At 46.1% G+C, this 17392-nt stretch overlaps 2 protein-coding genes across 3 annotated transcripts; one reads left to right on the top strand and one right to left on the bottom strand.

Moving 5' to 3' along the window:
* Window positions 1-238: 238 nt before the first annotated feature.
* LOC131266381 (peroxisomal targeting signal 2 receptor) lies at window positions 239-2466 on the bottom strand. The gene is made up of 4 exons (XM_058268877.1): window positions 2266-2466; window positions 1438-1830; window positions 1163-1365; window positions 239-1093 (listed from the first exon to the last, which is right to left on the bottom strand). The coding sequence occupies exons 1-4, from the start codon at window positions 2464-2466 to the stop codon at window positions 925-927; spliced, it is 966 nt and encodes a 321-aa protein (XP_058124860.1). The 3' UTR covers window positions 239-924.
* On the top strand, window positions 2010-13867 carry LOC131266380 (arrestin homolog). Of its 2 annotated transcripts, XM_058268874.1 has the most exons (5): window positions 2010-2031; window positions 11272-11438; window positions 11763-12314; window positions 12600-12933; window positions 13005-13867. In XM_058268874.1, the coding sequence occupies exons 1-5, from the start codon at window positions 2010-2012 to the stop codon at window positions 13148-13150; spliced, it is 1221 nt and encodes a 406-aa protein (XP_058124857.1). In that variant the 3' UTR covers window positions 13151-13867. The 2 variants fall into 2 exon arrangements, with proteins under 2 accessions (XP_058124857.1, XP_058124858.1); XM_058268875.1 differs by lacking the exon at window positions 2010-2031 and having other exon boundaries at window positions 11017-11438.
* Window positions 13868-17392: the final 3525 nt, after the last annotated feature.

Here is a 17392-nt window from a genome sequence, read left to right as displayed (position 1 = left end):
TGATGTTTTTGACGTTTCTTACGTATTGGCTGCGTACGTATGTTCCCAAATGGCTGAGTTCATGCGATGAAGATTTGACTTTATTGGTCCCGTGGATGACATTCTCGTGGAACACGTGAAAAACTGTTATGTTCTTTTGAACTTTGTCTAATTTTTGTATATATTTTTACCCCCAAAGAAAAAAGCCAGTAATGATTTCATGACACATATTCATATATTTCACGATTTTTATGTCCACAATTTCATCTATCATTCCGTAAAATTTAATTTCAAAATTGGTCAAAATCTAAACAATCGTAGAAAATACCAAACTCTGCTACCTGAATCCAGTAAACCCATGCGTGTTTGATAACAAACAAAAAGAAACACATTGAAACAACTCATTATTGTACTCCGCAACGAAGGTAAATAAATAATAGTATAAACAGTTAAAGTTTAATATAAACTACCATTAATCTTCCACCACTCCCGGAGGCCCACGCCAGTAAATCTAGTAATTTCAATGCCACGCGAGTGAGTATAGATTTCGTATCCACAAACAGTTTTTGATTTGAACTATACATCGAAATATAAATTCCACACCACCCAATCGAATAATGCACCAAACTGAGCAGTGCTGAGCCTTTTTTTACCATCCACCCCTGACTGTACAAATAGCTTATTTTCAAATGTGCCCGTTTTCCTTACCGGAAACCACTAGCGCGGGGAGCACTGTTTAGACTACTTATTACCTAAATCACAATTTTAACTTCCCTTCTGCCGAAAAGTAATTTTGACCGCTCGGGTTCATTTCTCTGTGGCGGAAACGGCTGCCCTTGTTGGTGATGGGGCTGCGTTCTGGGGATACATAAAACGTCGCCTCGTTCGAAAGCCTAAGGAACTCTTACAGCAACACGACATAGTACCATGCATTTAGTAAGCCATCTATATCTTATCCGAAAGGCAATCCGGTTTGAAAACGTGCACCAGGGAGTCCCAGCCGCAGTCGGCGAGCTGGTTCCGACGGCGCCTATTCCAATCCAGACCGTATGTAAACTCCGAATGATGTTTGATCGTTTCGATGGCTTCGTTGCTTTTCTTGAAATCCCATATCCTGCAAGAGAAGGTTCGAAAATTTAGTATGAGAAAATAAGACATTGTAATAACGACTGATGAAACGTACCTGGTGGTAAAATCATACCCCACGCTGGCCAAAACGGACAGGTTGTGCGGGGAGAATTGTACTTTTCTTACGGCAAACTCGTTGCCCTTCAGCTCCGTGATCGGAACACCAAAGTTTCTCAGGTCCCAAATGCGAATCAGCCCATCCGAGGCACCGGTTGCAAGAATGTTGGAATCGTGCTTACACCAATCGACCGTCAGAACCTAAAATGGAAAATAATATACTTCTGCATCAGGAAAGTGTCCAGAAAATGGGCATCGTGATTCAAGACTTACCTCTCCATCGTGAGCCTTGATACTAGCGATCGGCAGATCGTAGCAGAGAATGTCCCAAATCTTCAGATATCCATCGCCGCTGACGCTGGCGAAGGTGTTGGGGATGTGCGCCGCAAACACCGCATTGTACACCAACTGCGTGTGGCCGATGTACGTGCTGAGCGAGTTGTTCCGGATCGGGTCCCAGATCTTGACCGTGCTGTCCCAGCTGGCGCTGATGAAGAGCTGCTCGTACGGAACCTTGCTCCAGTCCACGCTGTAGATCTCCTTCTTATGCTCCCGGTACACCATCGACGGTGGCCCATTGTTGCTCGACAGGTTGGTGTTCCACAGCTGAACACTACCGTCTCCGGAGCCGGACACGATGATCTCAGGGTTTGATTCGGACCATGTCTGCAAACGAAAAAGAGATGTTGAGTTAGAACTTCTTCAATTCGTTCAAATTTTTGTAAGGCTTAGGATCGTTGGCCAAATTATAAAATTTAAGACGATTTTTACAAATAAATGGTTAGAGAATAATTCAAACAAATTAGATGTTTTCTTAAGTTGAATTTTAAATACTGAAGATCCAAATGATTCCTACAAAGTATATCAGTTCCTTAGTAAAATGATTGAATAAAAAAGAAATAGAGACGGTAACTATTCTGAAATTGCTGCTAGTCTGCTAGTGTACAATTCATCTTATCTTGGCCACCTTAGAAGATTGGCCTTGTTTGTGCCTCTCAGCTCGGGGCTCGTGTGCGCAAAAGATTACGCTGCACAGCGCCGTTCCCCTTCTGTTTACGATAACGTAAATTACGCCGATTAAACAAGCGTCACGATACTTACCACATCGAACAGTCCGTCCGTCCAGTGATGGGTCCGCTTCTCGACGATACCGCACCCGTCCGGTGTCAGCTCGAGGAAGTAGAGTGTGCCGCCGCCGGCCAGGCCATAGAACTGGCTCGACGCTACCACGAACTGATCCGGATTGAACGGCGAGAACCGCACACTGTACCCGTGCCGGTTGGTGGTGAAAAACGTGGACATCGTTCCTGAATTCCGTTGGGTGGGTGGGGCGGGCGCGGGGCGGGAAAGATGTGCCGATACGACGAAACGAAATAAATTAGGTTAAACCGTTTAGCGATATCAACATTCCGTTGACCTAAAATTATGCGTGCCCCCTTGGGGCCATTTTGCGTGACCGTCGCGAAGGAATCGCCGGCTCCCGGAACGGCGAGGGAGGGCGTTTCGAAAGAAACTGTGCCTTACTTGTGCACCACACGGCTACCGACTATCTTAAACAACGGCCATTTACGCCACACATCGCCACACTGTCCGGATGATTGGTGGAATGTTATTTCTTTTCGCGCTTCGCGGAAGGCTTTCCCATACAACCTTGCCTTTGATAACGCGCGCACCCACACGCACACACAAACACACACACGAACCCACCCACCGTCTTAGATCCCGACGGTAGGATGGAAGGAGATTAGGTGGTAGGATTATGTTGTTGGTTGCCTGTAATTGGCTGGACTAAAACCGCGGCACCATGATCCGGTCGGTGTCGGTTTTGGCGGCGTTCACGGTCAATCGCTTGCGATCAGGCTCCTCCGTTCGATTGGGAAGGAAAATCGAACACCGACTGCTTGTTGTAACCGACAAAAGGAAAAACACCAGCTACCCGAGTGTGAGCGAGATACCAACGCACGGCTCACGACACGACCGCCGTAGGAAGTGCGTTGACGGAAACTGTCGACCGCGTCGTGAAGAAGCAACCCACTCTCGCGGCGCCCGCGTCTCGGGCGGGAGAAAAAGATTTCATTATTTATTAAACAACCACCAAAAAACCGGGCAAGAAAGAACTACTGCCTGCCGAAGCGCGCGCGAGTGCGAAGAGGGCAATTCCATCGCGCGAACCCCGCGGACGATACGCGAGCACGTAATCGTCGTACGCCGAAGGGGTGCAAAGGGGCTCCGAAAGAGGGAGATCTCCGTAAGACGACCGCGAATCGTCGTCGTCGTCGTCATCGTCATCAACGTCTTGGTGTTGCCCCGCGCGGCGGAATTCGGTTTGTCTTGGTCTCAAGCACACTATCGGCGCGCACGCAGGGCAGAATGGCGGACATTCAGATCAGAAATCAAGAGTTACAAAGTGACAATCCCATGGATTTAAATTTAGTTTCAGCTTTGAAAAACATACACCAAAGTTTAATCGATTCAAAAAAAAAAAATTAACATTTTAGAGCTAGCGTCAGACTTTAAACTGAATTAAGATAGTTCAACGGGCAACATCATACAAGAGCACTAATTATCTAATTTCTCCAACGGTTTGTACGATATCTGCCTAATGTGCAACATCAAGTAGCGTTTTGTAGTCAAAACAACACCATCGTTTGCATCATCATCATCACCGTCATCGGCAACGCGAGAATCGCGAAAAGTCGTGATCCGGTGGATGCTGCTTAGCCGAGACACAACCCAGAGACGCGTGAGATGTAAAGGCAAAAGCCCTCATATCGATGTTGTAAGGATACAGAGGCAATCACTCTTAAGAGTGATGCGAATTCCTTATGTTTAACTTATATGTTTTTGTTATTTATAGGGTTAAATTTAAATAAACAAAAATGCTTTAAAATTTTGAAAGGACTATGAGTTTCGAAAGAATAAATTCCAATACTCCAATTGATGTGGGGTTTATATTAGAATTTATAGTCAACTTATATTTAAATCATCTTTTTAAGTATTTTGTGAAACAAATTCGTCATATATAAATATGTCCATTTTTGTTTTGTTCAATATTCACGCACGTGCAGCGATTCAAACACATCCGACAATCAATAATAGCGGGGATCAGAAAACATCCTTTTCAATTCCTTATTTCTATTTGAATTTGCTGATTTCAACCTTCACACTCCAACCAATGAACTGACAATCCTTAAAATTTTCGTAATAAAAGGAATTATTAACAAGCATCGAGGAAACTTATTGTACTTTTCTTTAATTTGATTGAATTAATTAAAACACAATTACTTTTACAAAAACTGGCCGAAACACTTCTGGAAATCGGTTTAAACAGTAAAATAAAGACTGATGCCACAAAACAATCGAACAAACAATAGAAAATTCACCAGCCTACGCACAACTGCAACCGGAACGATGCAACCAGATCGGCACAACTATGCAACAGATTACTAGGCGAGCTGCAGGAGCAGCGTTTTTCCCGAAACGCACCTCACAACGACTTCACGCGAATAGAAAAACTAAATCGCGCGCGTGTCTGGCGCACCGTAAGCAGAACCCCCTAACAAATTTTCCATGTGTGTCCGGTTGCTTTTTTCTTCCCTTTGGAAAATCCTCCCTTCTACGGTGTCGTTGTCTTCTTGTGCCTGTGCTCCCGCGCTGCCGTTGCCGTTTGATTTCGCACAGGCTGGCGGGAAAAACTATACTCCACATTGCTCCTCCTGCTAGTCTCCCGGTGTCCCTCCATCCCGGGGTGGCGTATTTATGAATAGAAAATAGGCAAACGAGCGTAACCCCGAAACGGAGGGAGAAAGGGACGCACAGGGCGGAGTGAGCAAAATAAAAAAAAAGGAAGCAAAAACCCGACGAGCCACAAGCCAGAACAGTTGAAAATAGTCCAACACGAGAAGGTTACAAAAATCATACGCTCACGCCGGGGAAAAAGATGCACCATCCCGTGGATGCAGTTCGGGCAACAAACCAGGCCCTTTGCGTCCCGTGTCTTCCCCCAAATTTCCCCATGGTTGGCGAGGCGTTGCCTGCGACTTCTCCAAGGATCTGGTTGCGCAAAGCAGGGCGCGAAAACACAAATCTGCAGTTCAAAACCGCGAAACAAAATAAACGTTTCGCGCAACATGCAAAGAGTAAACATGAAAAAAATAGTGTACAACTAAGATGTGCCTTGAGGAAAGGGGTAAAAAAACCTCTGCTTGGTGAAATAAAATTCACCAATTTATAGGCCAATTGGAGGATGGATTCAAGATTGCACAAAACTGCATTCGCTAGTTCCAGCACGGCCTGCACCTCCCCTCCTCAACCCTCACCCGATATCGATAGATTTTCCACGAATGAGTCAGCCGAATGTCTTCCAGGCTGGCGTGCGCTTCGATCGGGGCCCGTATTTATCGCCGGGCAGCTAGTTCTCGCCACGCCAGATCACCGATAAATTAGCAGATTTGTTTATTTGCGAATCATTTTTCGATCCCCGATGGTTTACAGCAAATCGCCACACGTACACCCGAATGGCAGCATTCCCGCGAAGGGGGGAAAATGGTGCGCAAATAATTTGTAATTTCTTTCCATCGGGGTCTTCTGGCGTTTGGCACGTTGCGTGTGAGAAGGAGCGGGGGGGATGTTTTTTTCGCCAGTTTTTTCTCCCTATGTCTATCGTGGCTTAGAGCAACGGTGGGTCTCGTTCGCACTCGCGGATGGCTTCCGTGTACTATTTTTAGGCATAGTTTTTAAACTGTTGCCGCACGTAAGAAAAGAATCCGCCAACCGGTGCCGGCACAATCTCGCCCGACGACGACGACGACGACGACGACGACTTACTGTCATTGGATGCGCGGAGTTCGGTTCAGTTGGGGTTTGGCAAAATATAGGTCAGGCCAACGACTTTCGTCCGACCAAAGCTGATCATTTGTCATCCGAGGCTTGTGATGGAATGGTTTTGAATTCTTTTAGAGTTTTTGGCTCAACATAGTACGAATGAATAATAGGTGGACATTTAGATTGAGAAGAAGGGAGTCTTCTAGAAATCCCACAGGAAAGATAGATAATATAAGGTACACTATGTTAGGCTATGTGAAAAAACCACAATGAAAACTTTAAGCAGTTTAAAATTATTGCAAATTCTACAAGTTTACTCTTTAAAACATGCACTAAAAGAGAGTAGCAAATAAATCTTAACATTTTTTTAGAGTTCCTTTAACTTCTTATCCTTTCCAACGCACGCGATTTGCGGGGTAAAGCACGTGCTACAAACAAACTGCGCAATATCCGACGCCATGTTCCAGCGAAAATAGTCGTTTTCGGTCACGCCGTGTGCGAATGGCGTCGGCTAGGAAAGGATAGCCGCTAGAACCGTTTTTCTCTCCAGCCAAGGAAGGGTTCGCTCAACGGTAGCAGCATCCCGAGCATCGTCATCATCATCATCACCATCATCATCATCATCGTGTTGTTGCAATATGGCAATACATTTCCCTAGCGTCGGTTGTACGGTTTAGGCACGCAAAATTTAGCGCGTACCCGCGCGTTCCGTTTTCCGCGCATTTTCCTTCACGACGCCACCGGCGGATGATGGCGGGCGCAGCAGCAACAGCACCAGCCCCGGGAACTGACGCCGGGGACGCCGAAAAGAACGCGCGCGCGATATTATTAGAAAATTAGGTTTTTGTCCAAAAGAGGACAAAACAAGAGGACCGTGCAGATAAATATGGCATCCACCGGGGCCGCAAATCTTCCTGTCCACGAACCCACCCGGGAAAGCTGGACTGGCACAAGCAGACGACGCTTGGGAAAGGTCGTCAGTGCATCGTCTCCACAACGGAGGAGGTCTCCGATGGGACCCACTCGGGAATGGGTGCCTTATTTTTGGTACGCCAAAGAAGAGAAAAGAAAGTGACAAATGGTGAAGCAGAGCAGAGCGTGGCGGAAAATTGGAAAAGTGTTGTGACGGTGTGCGGACCAAACAACCGTCGACAGCCGAGTTTCACCAGAGGGCAAAAGATGCCGCCCTAAACGCGACGGCGAAGAAAAGGACTGCCGTGTGAGGTTATGGTGATGGAGGGGCGGAAAAAGTTGCTTCGCAAAGGAAACGCAGTAGCATGGAAGATCAAGACGCGGTGGAAAGTGATGGAGTGTAATGGGGAAATTTTCCTGTGAAAACGACTGCTTCACTGTGAGACAAGTTTGCTGTAAAATAAACTAGTCCGATACGTTGTGCTTACCATGGTTAGTGTTTTTTTTTGTTTTCCCTAAGCGGTTTTGTGTTTTTTTTATTACAATACGTTAACAACGAGTCGTTACAGTGGAGTTACACTAGTGCCATTGGCAAGCAAAGGGATGTGAGGTGACAAAAAAGGTGGGCTTTAATACTTTTCAAGTGGTTTTCTGTTGCTGTTGGGAAGGTGAAATTATGGAATTGATCATACAAACAACTAGCTCTAGTGAGTTGTACGATTTATTGCGCCGCCAAACACTGAAGCGTCTCACTGTTCACAGACACGAGCAAGCACACACACACACACACACAGTTGCAGTCCCGTGCGTCCTTGGACCGGAAGTGCTAGCAGACCGAGTCACGCACACCGAACGCCTTGCACAAAGGTTAGCGCACACTAACGGGCTGCTGCGGAATCGAGTAAGAGCTCGAGGCAAAGGATCGAAAGGAACCACCACGAACGCCTTCCAGACGTCCACTGGTTCGGGTGGACCGTGGAGACATCGACACAAGGCCATCCGATGCGCTTCACCTCTTCATATGTGAGATACGGCCGCAGGTGGGCGGAGTGGACGGGTGGGCGGAGGATGGATTCCACCCTTCGATCACCCAAGAAAGGAGCCCGCAGGATTCATCGGTGGGTGGCGTCTTGACCTCCCCCAAAGTCGAGGGTGGTGAGTTTCTTACGAAGTAGATGGGACTCCTTCCCCTAACCTCCCCCCCCCCTTCCCTCCCCCTCCCATCGTTTTAATTGGTTTGGGTCGTGTTGGCAACGTTGCCAAATGAAAGATTTATCTACTATCGGAAAGAGAAAGTGAACACAGGGTTAAGAAGCATTACAACAAACCGAGTGAGAAAGAGAGTCAACATCAAAGTTAGCGAAAACTCGGTGGACCCGAAGCAAGAGTTTTGGCGGTGGGTGGGTATGGGCAGGGAAGTTGTGCTGCACGCATCCGTTTTCCCAGCATTAAAGCATCGCCCTCGGTTGCGCGTGCATCCTGGACGGTTCTATTCACCACGAAATGCATCATGCACTTTCACGTGAGGTGAAAATCTCAGCGTGCAAACGCGCAATGACAATGTATACGGTAAGTGCAAATCATTGCACAATATAAAAATGTAACTGTACACATCTAACACATTCGCTACGTGCACAGCAACGGTGCGGGTGTTTCTAGAAATGCAATTTCTGCATCCCAATATCGATTTTCCACCCATCGTTTGATGTGGAAGTTATGGTACCACCTCACAAAAAACATACACACACACACAAAGGCAAACATCTGGAGGAAATACAAAAGCATTACCCGGAAAACGAGGGGTAAAATGAAATGCAAATGCCTTCGCAGATGAAATGATTATTCTTTTACATACATTTCTGCCCGTTGTTTAATAGAAAAGTTTTTCCCTAGCTCGCAAGCTCGCGCGGTTGTATCGTTTCGTTGCCTGATGAATTGTTGTTTCCTTATGATAGAAGGCATAGGAAAAGGGATTCACGTTGAGATAAAATTTAATTTTTGTTCTCCAGTTTCACACAATGTTCTCTAGTTTCACTTCATGATAGTCTTAAAACAAGTTTAAAGTGCTTGCAGCGTATTTTATGTAATGATTATTTTTAAAAAAATTAACAAAAATATAAAAAAATTGTAATAATTTAAATAAAAGGTAAATGAAAACATAACTTAATTTTTTATAATTTAAATTTTTATACGATACACATAAAAACGCCCGCGAAGGTACATTGAACTAATCAATTACGACAACATGACATTTGCAACAGCATGTAACTATTCGTTACCTAATAAATGACTTACTTCCAAATCTAATAAGTGGCTAAAACCCGTCTCGACGGTAGTATTTATCGTTTATTCAACACAGTTACAATTTTTTAGGTCTTTTCGGTTAGATTTCGGCATTTGACATTATCGAATGAATCCAAGCATCGATTGCATTCTAAACCCAGCAGCTAAAATAAAGCGCTTAACTCTTTCCTATGTTTCATACCACTTTCAGCTTGTGGTGCTATTTTTGCATTTTTAACCTTGACATTTGAGCCTCTGGAACTGCAGGAACCGAGTGTAGTGTAAACCTGTTCGCCAAAGAACGCGTTGAAGTATTTTTATTCACAACAAACCGATTCTAACCCATCGTAAAAGAACTAACAGCCTGCAGCGGTAGCACGAACCCATAAAAGTTCTATCGCTAAGCTGCCAATGATTCGGCAAACTGTGGCCTAATCCAGGGTTCTCTACTATTGGGGTTTTATAAACTGTTCTGAAATCGGGGTCTAGAAGGAAAATGTAGGCAAATATTTTACCTTTATACAAACCAGATTCCTGCATGATTTCCAAACATAAGCCTTCTTCAGGGTAATTTTGCTTTCATCTACAAATGACGCAAATGCCTCAACTGACGGGCTCCACTCAAACGTGACCCACAGACAACGTCCTTGCGGTGACGTCACACGGGGCGTGAAAAGCGGCCCGATGGAAAATAGTTCCACGCGCGTTCGGGCGATGTTTACGCGACAGCATCGAAATAAGATTACGCCGTACTGAAAGATGGCCAACAAAAGGTTGCGACTTGGTGGTTAACGCATATTCGTTTATGTCCTTCTCACTATGGGAGCATCTGGTGGCCAAATTCACACCGGAGGCATCTGGTCCTGTTAAATTTAATATTTATTTTTGAATTTAAACCATTCGGTGTTTGGAGAGTTTATTTTTCTCTTAATCATTTACAGTTTTGCATTATACTACATGTTAATCTAAAACAAAACTTACAGTACATGTTTATTCAAACTTATTCAATTGTATGTCAAGAAAAATTCAAAAGACCACCAACATAATTCTTCTTCTTGGCGTAACGACCTTGTTGGTCATGCCTGCCCTGTAAAGGGCCTATGTATACGTGGATAGTCAGTCCTCTCGTACAGGGGAGGGTCCGGTCTCGGTTGGGATTCGAACCCACGCCGTCGAGGTGGTGAGCCACGGCGCTCATGGGCCGATTTTCTAACCGGCGCTACCGCTCGGCTGTCGCGGACCCCCATCGCGGACCAACATAATAAGTATCCTTTTTAGTGATGTTCTTATTATCGTGAGTAATGACAATTGTAGGCATAATTCCAAACGATTTAAGATATGATTTGAAGGTAAATTATTTCATAAGAATTGCAGCTAATTTAAAGCTTATGAATTATTGAAAAACACTTGATATTAGTTGCATAATGCAGTTGGATTTCCGTTACCGCAGCGGTTATAACTCTAGTACTGAAATGCGCATTCTTCAAACAATTTTACCCGAATACCATTTTGCCTTTCGTTTGACTCATTGTACTTGTGCTATTGCGTACCGTACCGATGAAAGTCCTCGCCAATGCGTAAAAAACAAAATAGTTGGTAAAAAACCCAATGTTGGTACTTGCTCCCATCACACATCGTCACATACATAAACACACCGAGAACACGGCAGTACGGCCGCTTGCTAATTCAGTTAATGGCTGGAAGGCTCCCTGTGTCCGCCAGTCCGATCGATGGACCGTTGCGGCATCCAGGGAAACCTTTTCGGTGGCCGGGAAAAGTATAAAACGGCCCCCGGAACGGCGGAACGGTCGCACTTCTGGTTGTTCTTTCAAACCAATCACCCAAGCACCGGTTTTATCAGTGGTAGAAAGTTAGTTTTTTTTGTAAATTACTATAGTGTATACGAGAAACCTGAGAAGAAAACAACCACGCCGACACCTCGAAAACTATCAGGTGTAGTTTAACGAAACGTACTCAAAAGTACAAAGAATAAAACGTTACCAGTGTTTCCCAAAGTGTTCTAAGCACCCACAACTCAGCACCGAGTGATACGACACCGTTTGAGCCGTTTTATAGAAGAGTTATCAGTGATGGTGGTTTCGGTGAAAGTATTCAAAAAATCCGCCCCGAATGGCAAGCTGACCGTGTACCTTGGCAAGCGTGACTTCATCGACCACACGGACTACTGCGATCCGATCGATGGCGTCATCGTGCTGGAGGAGGAGTACCTGCGAGGCCGCAAGGTCTTCGGGCAGGTTGGTTGTCCACTAAAGTGTCCTTTTGGAGATGTCGTGAGGTTCGAACGATGAGAAATAATGGACAAACATTGTGAAACATTTTCAAAAGTGTGAATGAAGTCCAAAACATCAACAAAAAGAAATATTGATCTTATTAACATTGGTTATGACATTTCTGACAAAGCAGAATGAGTAATTTAAGGCGATTAATTTTCTTTGCAAATGGTCTTTGCCTCGTAACCGAACCGATAAGCTCTCGCTGGGGACTAATTGAATTAAGGCTGCCCTTGACTCACCTTTTTCTTCCTTTATTTTTTTGGCTAATTTTCCACCCCACACCAGCTCATCACCACCTACCGCTATGGGCGCGAGGAGGACGAGGTGATGGGCGTGAAGTTCTCCAAGGAGATGGTCCTGACGAAGGACCAGATCTACCCGATGGAGAACGCCAACATGGAGATGACGCCGATGCAGGAGCGGCTGGTGAAGAAGCTGGGCGCGAACGCGTTCCCGTTCACCTTCCACTTCCCGAACATGGCGCCGAGCTCGGTGACGCTGCAGGCGGGCGAGGACGACCACGGTAAGCCGCTCGGCGTGGAGTACGCGATCAAGGCGTTCGTCGGCGAGGACGAGAACGACAAGGCGCACAAGCGCAGCGCCGTCACGCTCACCATCAAGAAGCTGCAGTACGCGCCGGCCTCCCGCGGCCGCCGGTTGCCCTCGTCGCTGGTCAGCAAGGGTTTCACCTTCTCGCAGGGCAAGATCAACCTGGAGGTGACGCTCGACCGGGAGATCTACTACCATGGTGAGAAAATTGCGGCCAACATCGTCGTAACGAACAACTCGCGGAAGACTGTTAAGAGCATCAAGTGTTTCGTGGTGCAGCACTGCGAGGTACGTAGGCGAAGGGCAGGAGACTACGAATGTCTGATAAGAAATAGTTGGGTGCAGGACTTTTCAAAGAAGTCTCGATCAGTTCGAAATATTGGAGAATGTTTTAAGAATGCTCTTGTGTTTATTTGAACTCACAAGAAATAGTTTTGAATCGAAGTCCTGAAGTCTTTAAGACTTAGGAATCTCCCAAAAATGTGACATACTTCAAATTCCCCAAAATTACCATCCGTAATCCACCAGTTCCATCATGAGGAAATAACGACTCTTTTGCTATGACATTTCCAGGTCACGATGGTAAACGCTCAGTTCAGCAAGCATATCGCCTCTCTGGAGACGCGTGAAGGCTGCCCGATTACGCCCGGAGCTAGCTTCACCAAGTCGTTCTTCTTGGTTCCGCTGGCCTCGAGCAACAAGGACCGCCGGGGAATCGCCCTCGACGGCCACCTGAAGGATGACGACGTGAACCTGGCCTCGTCGACCATCATCGGCGAGGGCAAGTGCCCGTCGGACGCGATGGGTATCGTCATCTCCTACTCGCTGCGGGTCAAGCTAAACTGTGGCACGCTCGGTGGCGAACTGCAGACGGACGTTCCGTTCAAGCTGATGAACCCGGCACCCGGTAAGATGCCAAAAGTAACGGCGACATCGAGATAGAGTTTATTTGACATTTGATCTTTGGTTCATTTTTAGGAACCGTCGAACGGGAGCGAGTGAACGCGCTGAAGAAGATGAAGTCGATTGAGCGTCATCGTTACGAGAACTCGCACTACGCCGACGACGATGATAACATCGTGTTCGAGGACTTTGCGCGCCTGCGAATGAACGAGCCGGAGTAAGGGAGTTGACCATCTCATCCTGAGGGGTCCGCTCCAGCTCCAGCCCAAAACACCACCGTTCTAGCTTACCGACAGTCCACGCTCATCCACCCGGCGACATAAGGTCGCATACGGGAGTCTCTCCACCTGCTGCACCCTCCTGAAGCTGAGCTTCCTTCGCCGAAGAGTACCCATTGGGACTATGAAGCATTCCTGTGGGAAATGTGACTAGTAGTCCCGCTAGAGCAACTCCGGTTTTTCAACCCCTTTGGGGATTCGTTGGGGGTCTACCCAGCCCCGTGTATACATACAACACCCAGCGCCACGTAACAGTGTCCATGTGATAAAGCCATGATGATACCAATTCAAGTCGAGAACAAGGTGTACAAGACACCGCAACGAAAGCAACCTGAATAATGAAAGAACAACGTTTTACAGTGCATAACCTTACCCCATAGCGACATTAACAAATGGAAGAGGGAGAGAAAAAACGACAAAAAAACTACTATTAGATGATATAAAAAATTTGGTTCATCGATTAATTACCCTCCGCATCACGATACCGGGGGCAAGGTCGGGGACTTTTCGTAAGAAAAAACAAAAACACGGAAGTCCATCACGACCCGGTACCGGATGCAACGTGGAGTGGCCAAATTAATCGATGAACCAAAGGGCAACGAAAAAAGTAACAAAAAAAAACTAAGTCAACCAAAACATCCAGAAGTGAACGAAATCGAACATCTAGTGCAGCTCGATCGGTGGCAATCGTTCGTGGTCCGATGCCGGACCGGAGCGGCTGCATCCAATCGCCCGGCGACAGCAGCTTTAGTGTGTAAGCGGACGATCAATAATTTTCTACGCTTTAGTGACGTACAATAGAAGAAAACGAAGAAGAAAAAAAGGAAATACGAACACACGTCAAGAGAGAAGAAAATCTAAACCCAACGTGTTTGGGATCACGATGGACGAGGGAGAAAAATCAAAACACATTGCGTTAGAAACGACTCAAAACACTGCTTGAGTACGCAACGAAAGTAGACAACGAACGGAGGGAGAGAGAGGGATAGTTATCGTAGAGTTTAAGGGACCCTTGCTAGGGAGAGGCGGTGGCGGCAGAGTGGATCATCCTTGGACAGGCTCCATTACTAAGGTGACACTCTACGGAGCTGGTCCCCGTCCTCCTTCGGGCGCTCCACACTGCGTGTCAATTATTGTTTGAAGTTTCGCCACAAAACCCGATTGGTTGGGCTTACATTTAAACGCGTTACATTGGTTTGACGTTGTATTATCAATCTATTTTAATCATTCCAGTTGTAGCGTACGAATCCGATTCGTCTTAAAAAAACCAATACGCGTATTAACAAAAAAAAGGAGAAGAAATCATATTTTAAATACAATTAAATTTAAACGAACCATTGAAATATCGATGCAGTGCAATGCATTCACTTTAGTACTTTTGTTGATGGGCCTTTTTTTTTAAACGACAAATAATGCAGTATAATCATTATCTACCATAGTTGTATCATTAGGCAATGTAATTTTAGATTGGATATAAACTGCAAACCAAAGCAAAACAAAAAAAAACACGCTAAACCAAACTTATTTCCATTTCCGTACCGCTTCTGTTTGTCTCCACTGTCTTTACATGAACCCGATTGGAGAAAGAAATCGTTCCCAGTGGTGAAATTCACCCTTGTAAACAGTATACGAATGCACCGGTATTTGCTCAATCTGTACAATATGTCAATCCAATCCATTTGTGATTTAAACAAGACGACCTAAATGATCGCTGTCGTACGAAGATTGTACATACATGTCATTAAAAGAATGAAGAAAATTTTACAGACTCTCGTAAAGTATAGCAAAGTGGTGTTTTGTCTACCGTTTCGTTCATATCTGTACAGTACATAGTTTGAACACTGTAATTCCATCCAGCAAAGCAAAACCAAATAAAATGTTCATCCAACAAAAAAATCCATACATAGAAAAACAAACGTAAACAATAAATCATACAAGATCATCGTCTTACAAAAAATAATAAGAAATAATAATGGTTGACCAATATAAAGGTGACATAACAGAAGAGAGTAATGTGTAAAAGCACACTATTGAATAGTAAGAAATTGAAACAAATGGTTGTACCGAACGAAAATCAAAGAAATAGACTTATGTTTATCGTGTTAAAATATCTTCTTCAAATGGAAGAAAAATAATGGAAGTATAGATAATATTCATAAATATTAAATCATAGAAGAGAAATATGAAACAGAATTGAAATGAAAAAACAAACAAAAATTAAAGCTCAAGAAAACAATCACACAAACATTGTTAAGGACCCACGTCGCAACACCAGCGACATTGTGATACAGAATCTCCCCAAGCGACCTGTTGCCTCAGAACACAACAAATTCTAGCAAGCAAAACCGATGGAAAACTAGTTTCAATCTTTCACCCCGACATACGATCAATGGCATTCGCTTTTGTTGAATAAGTTTTCTTACCTTCAACAGCACGTTGCTGTTCACTTTTCTCGAGGGAAAGAGGTCGTTAGCAGAAGTGGCTAGTGGAAGTAGATCCTGACCTCGACCTCACCCGTCCGGTGATTGATTCCGATGGGCTCGGAACGGGCGCCTCCAGGGTAAAACTGACCACTTTCACTTCACACACTTTTAAAATCCTTGCACCTCAGAGGACACACTAACACACCGTCAAACACGAGTGTGTCGGTGAACACACGAACCTTAACGTGGACGATGGCCAGCTGGTGGTGAGGCCGGTTTCGGGAATGTCCGCATTCACCGACAAAACGCGCACATTCGGCACAACGGAGCACTGCTTCCGGAAGTCCGGACCGGATAGAGACGCGCTCAATCACGGGTACACCAAAGCGCCACGTGTTGAGCCGGAATCGGTGGCCACCAGTACGCTCGAGCACTCGTTCCTAGGTCTTGCGGCTTTTGCGAGGGTTTGCTTGCTGACTTGAGTAAATCTCGTACGAGACTGGCTCGTGGAATGTGCCTCGGTCGGGCCGAGTGTACGAGTGTCCCGGGAAGCCGGGTACATCGGGAGGGGGGTGCAGCATCACGGGGTGATTTAAATTTTTCCTAACCTCCCGAAACTTTCACCGAAAACACTCCCGAACACACAGCACTAACCCCTCGTCCTGTTTAAAAACCCGACCCGAACACACGCACGCACTTTGTCTCGCAGGGCGCGGAAAAGAGACGCATCGCAAGGCGACTGTCTTTCCCGAAGGCAGCATCTTCCCAAGGACCCAAAACGTAACCAACGCCCAAAAACGGTGGCGCGGGAAAATCCTTTTAAAATTTAAAAGTCTCACTATCGCACGCTCGGCAAAGGTGTAGCTCGAAGGCGCCTTATGTACATGGCGCGAGACCCTTCGACTTCGATGGGTTTTTCCAAAGGTGCGGCACGGGACAGGGACAGAGCACACGCACGCACGCAGGGGCAAACCGAAGAACGAAACAAGAGAGGCAAGACGCTAGAACCCGTGGAAAAACCACCGAAACGGCGCAGCGCGAACGCGAAGGAAAAAGAAACAGAGCACGCGCTCGAGCGTTACTCCGGCGACTGTGCGTGTGTGTGATCGGTGCTTGGCAAAAAGCAGTCAGGGGAAACGCGCGACCGCTTCTGCTAGGTTACCGTTTTCTTGAAAAACCCATCCTTCCCGATCCTTGCTTCGGGACGAAGGAGGCGAAGAAAATGTTGTACTAAAAAAAACGGGACCAAGAAACCAAAGCAACCAACAATAATAACACCCCTTTCGGTTGGCACGAAGAAGCACACTACGGGACACGAACGGCCGTCTTCGGGTAGCGCCGTCTTCGGGAAACGCGCAAGGACCCGTCAGGCACCCCGTTCCGTGCCGCAGCAAGGAAAAACCTTCCCCCTGGCGAGTCCTTGCGCGTGTGCTAAAATCTTTCTAGCTCCGCCTTTTCTTTACGCCATCTCGGTCGGCTCGACCGAACGGGCTGAGGAAGCGGGAAAAACTCAGCCCGCAAGGATGCTGCGCGAAGAGCGCATTTTTCTTCCCGTCGTCGAGCGCATTTTTCGGCATCTTCGCGCTTCGCGTTTCTTTTTCCCCCATTTTTCCTACGCGCGAAGAAAACCGTCGAAGCAGCTCTTTCGGGTTTTCATATCGTGCTGTCCTTTTTTTGATCAGCTCCGCAAAGATGTTGTAATGAGGCGCGAATTTTTCTTCCCCCTCAGCACTCCCGAGGAGGCCGCGTGTGTGTTTGCGTG

The sequence above is a fragment of the Anopheles coustani genome, chromosome 2, assembly GCF_943734705.1.
Source record: "Anopheles coustani chromosome 2, idAnoCousDA_361_x.2, whole genome shotgun sequence".
NCBI classification, from domain to species: domain Eukaryota; kingdom Metazoa; phylum Arthropoda; class Insecta; order Diptera; family Culicidae; genus Anopheles; species Anopheles coustani.
Note: the sequence above shows the minus strand (reverse complement) of the source record. Positions and strands in the feature narration are given on the sequence as shown.

What these genes read in the sequence shown, in the direction of transcription:
- LOC131266380 (XM_058268874.1), top strand. Translation starts at nt 2,010, where the DNA reads ATGATTCCTACAAAGTATATCA. An exon ending in GATTCCTACAAAGTATATCA is followed by an intron (nt 2,032 to 11,271) that starts GTTCCTTAGTAA and finishes AAGAGTTATCAG; the next exon opens with TGATGGTGGTTTCGGTGAAA. An exon ending in GCTGATGAACCCGGCACCCG is followed by an intron (nt 12,934 to 13,004) that starts GTAAGATGCCAA and finishes GTTCATTTTTAG; the next exon opens with GAACCGTCGAACGGGAGCGA.
- LOC131266381 (XM_058268877.1), bottom strand. Translation starts at nt 2,466, where the DNA reads ATGTCCACGTTTTTCACCACCAACCGGCACGGGTACAGTGTGCGGTTC. An exon ending in TCAAGGCTCACGATGGAGAG is followed by an intron (nt 1,366 to 1,437) that starts GTAAGTCTTGAA and finishes TTTCCATTTTAG; the next exon opens with GTTCTGACGGTCGATTGGTG. An exon ending in GGGTATGATTTTACCACCAG is followed by an intron (nt 1,094 to 1,162) that starts GTACGTTTCATC and finishes CTTCTCTTGCAG; the next exon opens with GATATGGGATTTCAAGAAAA.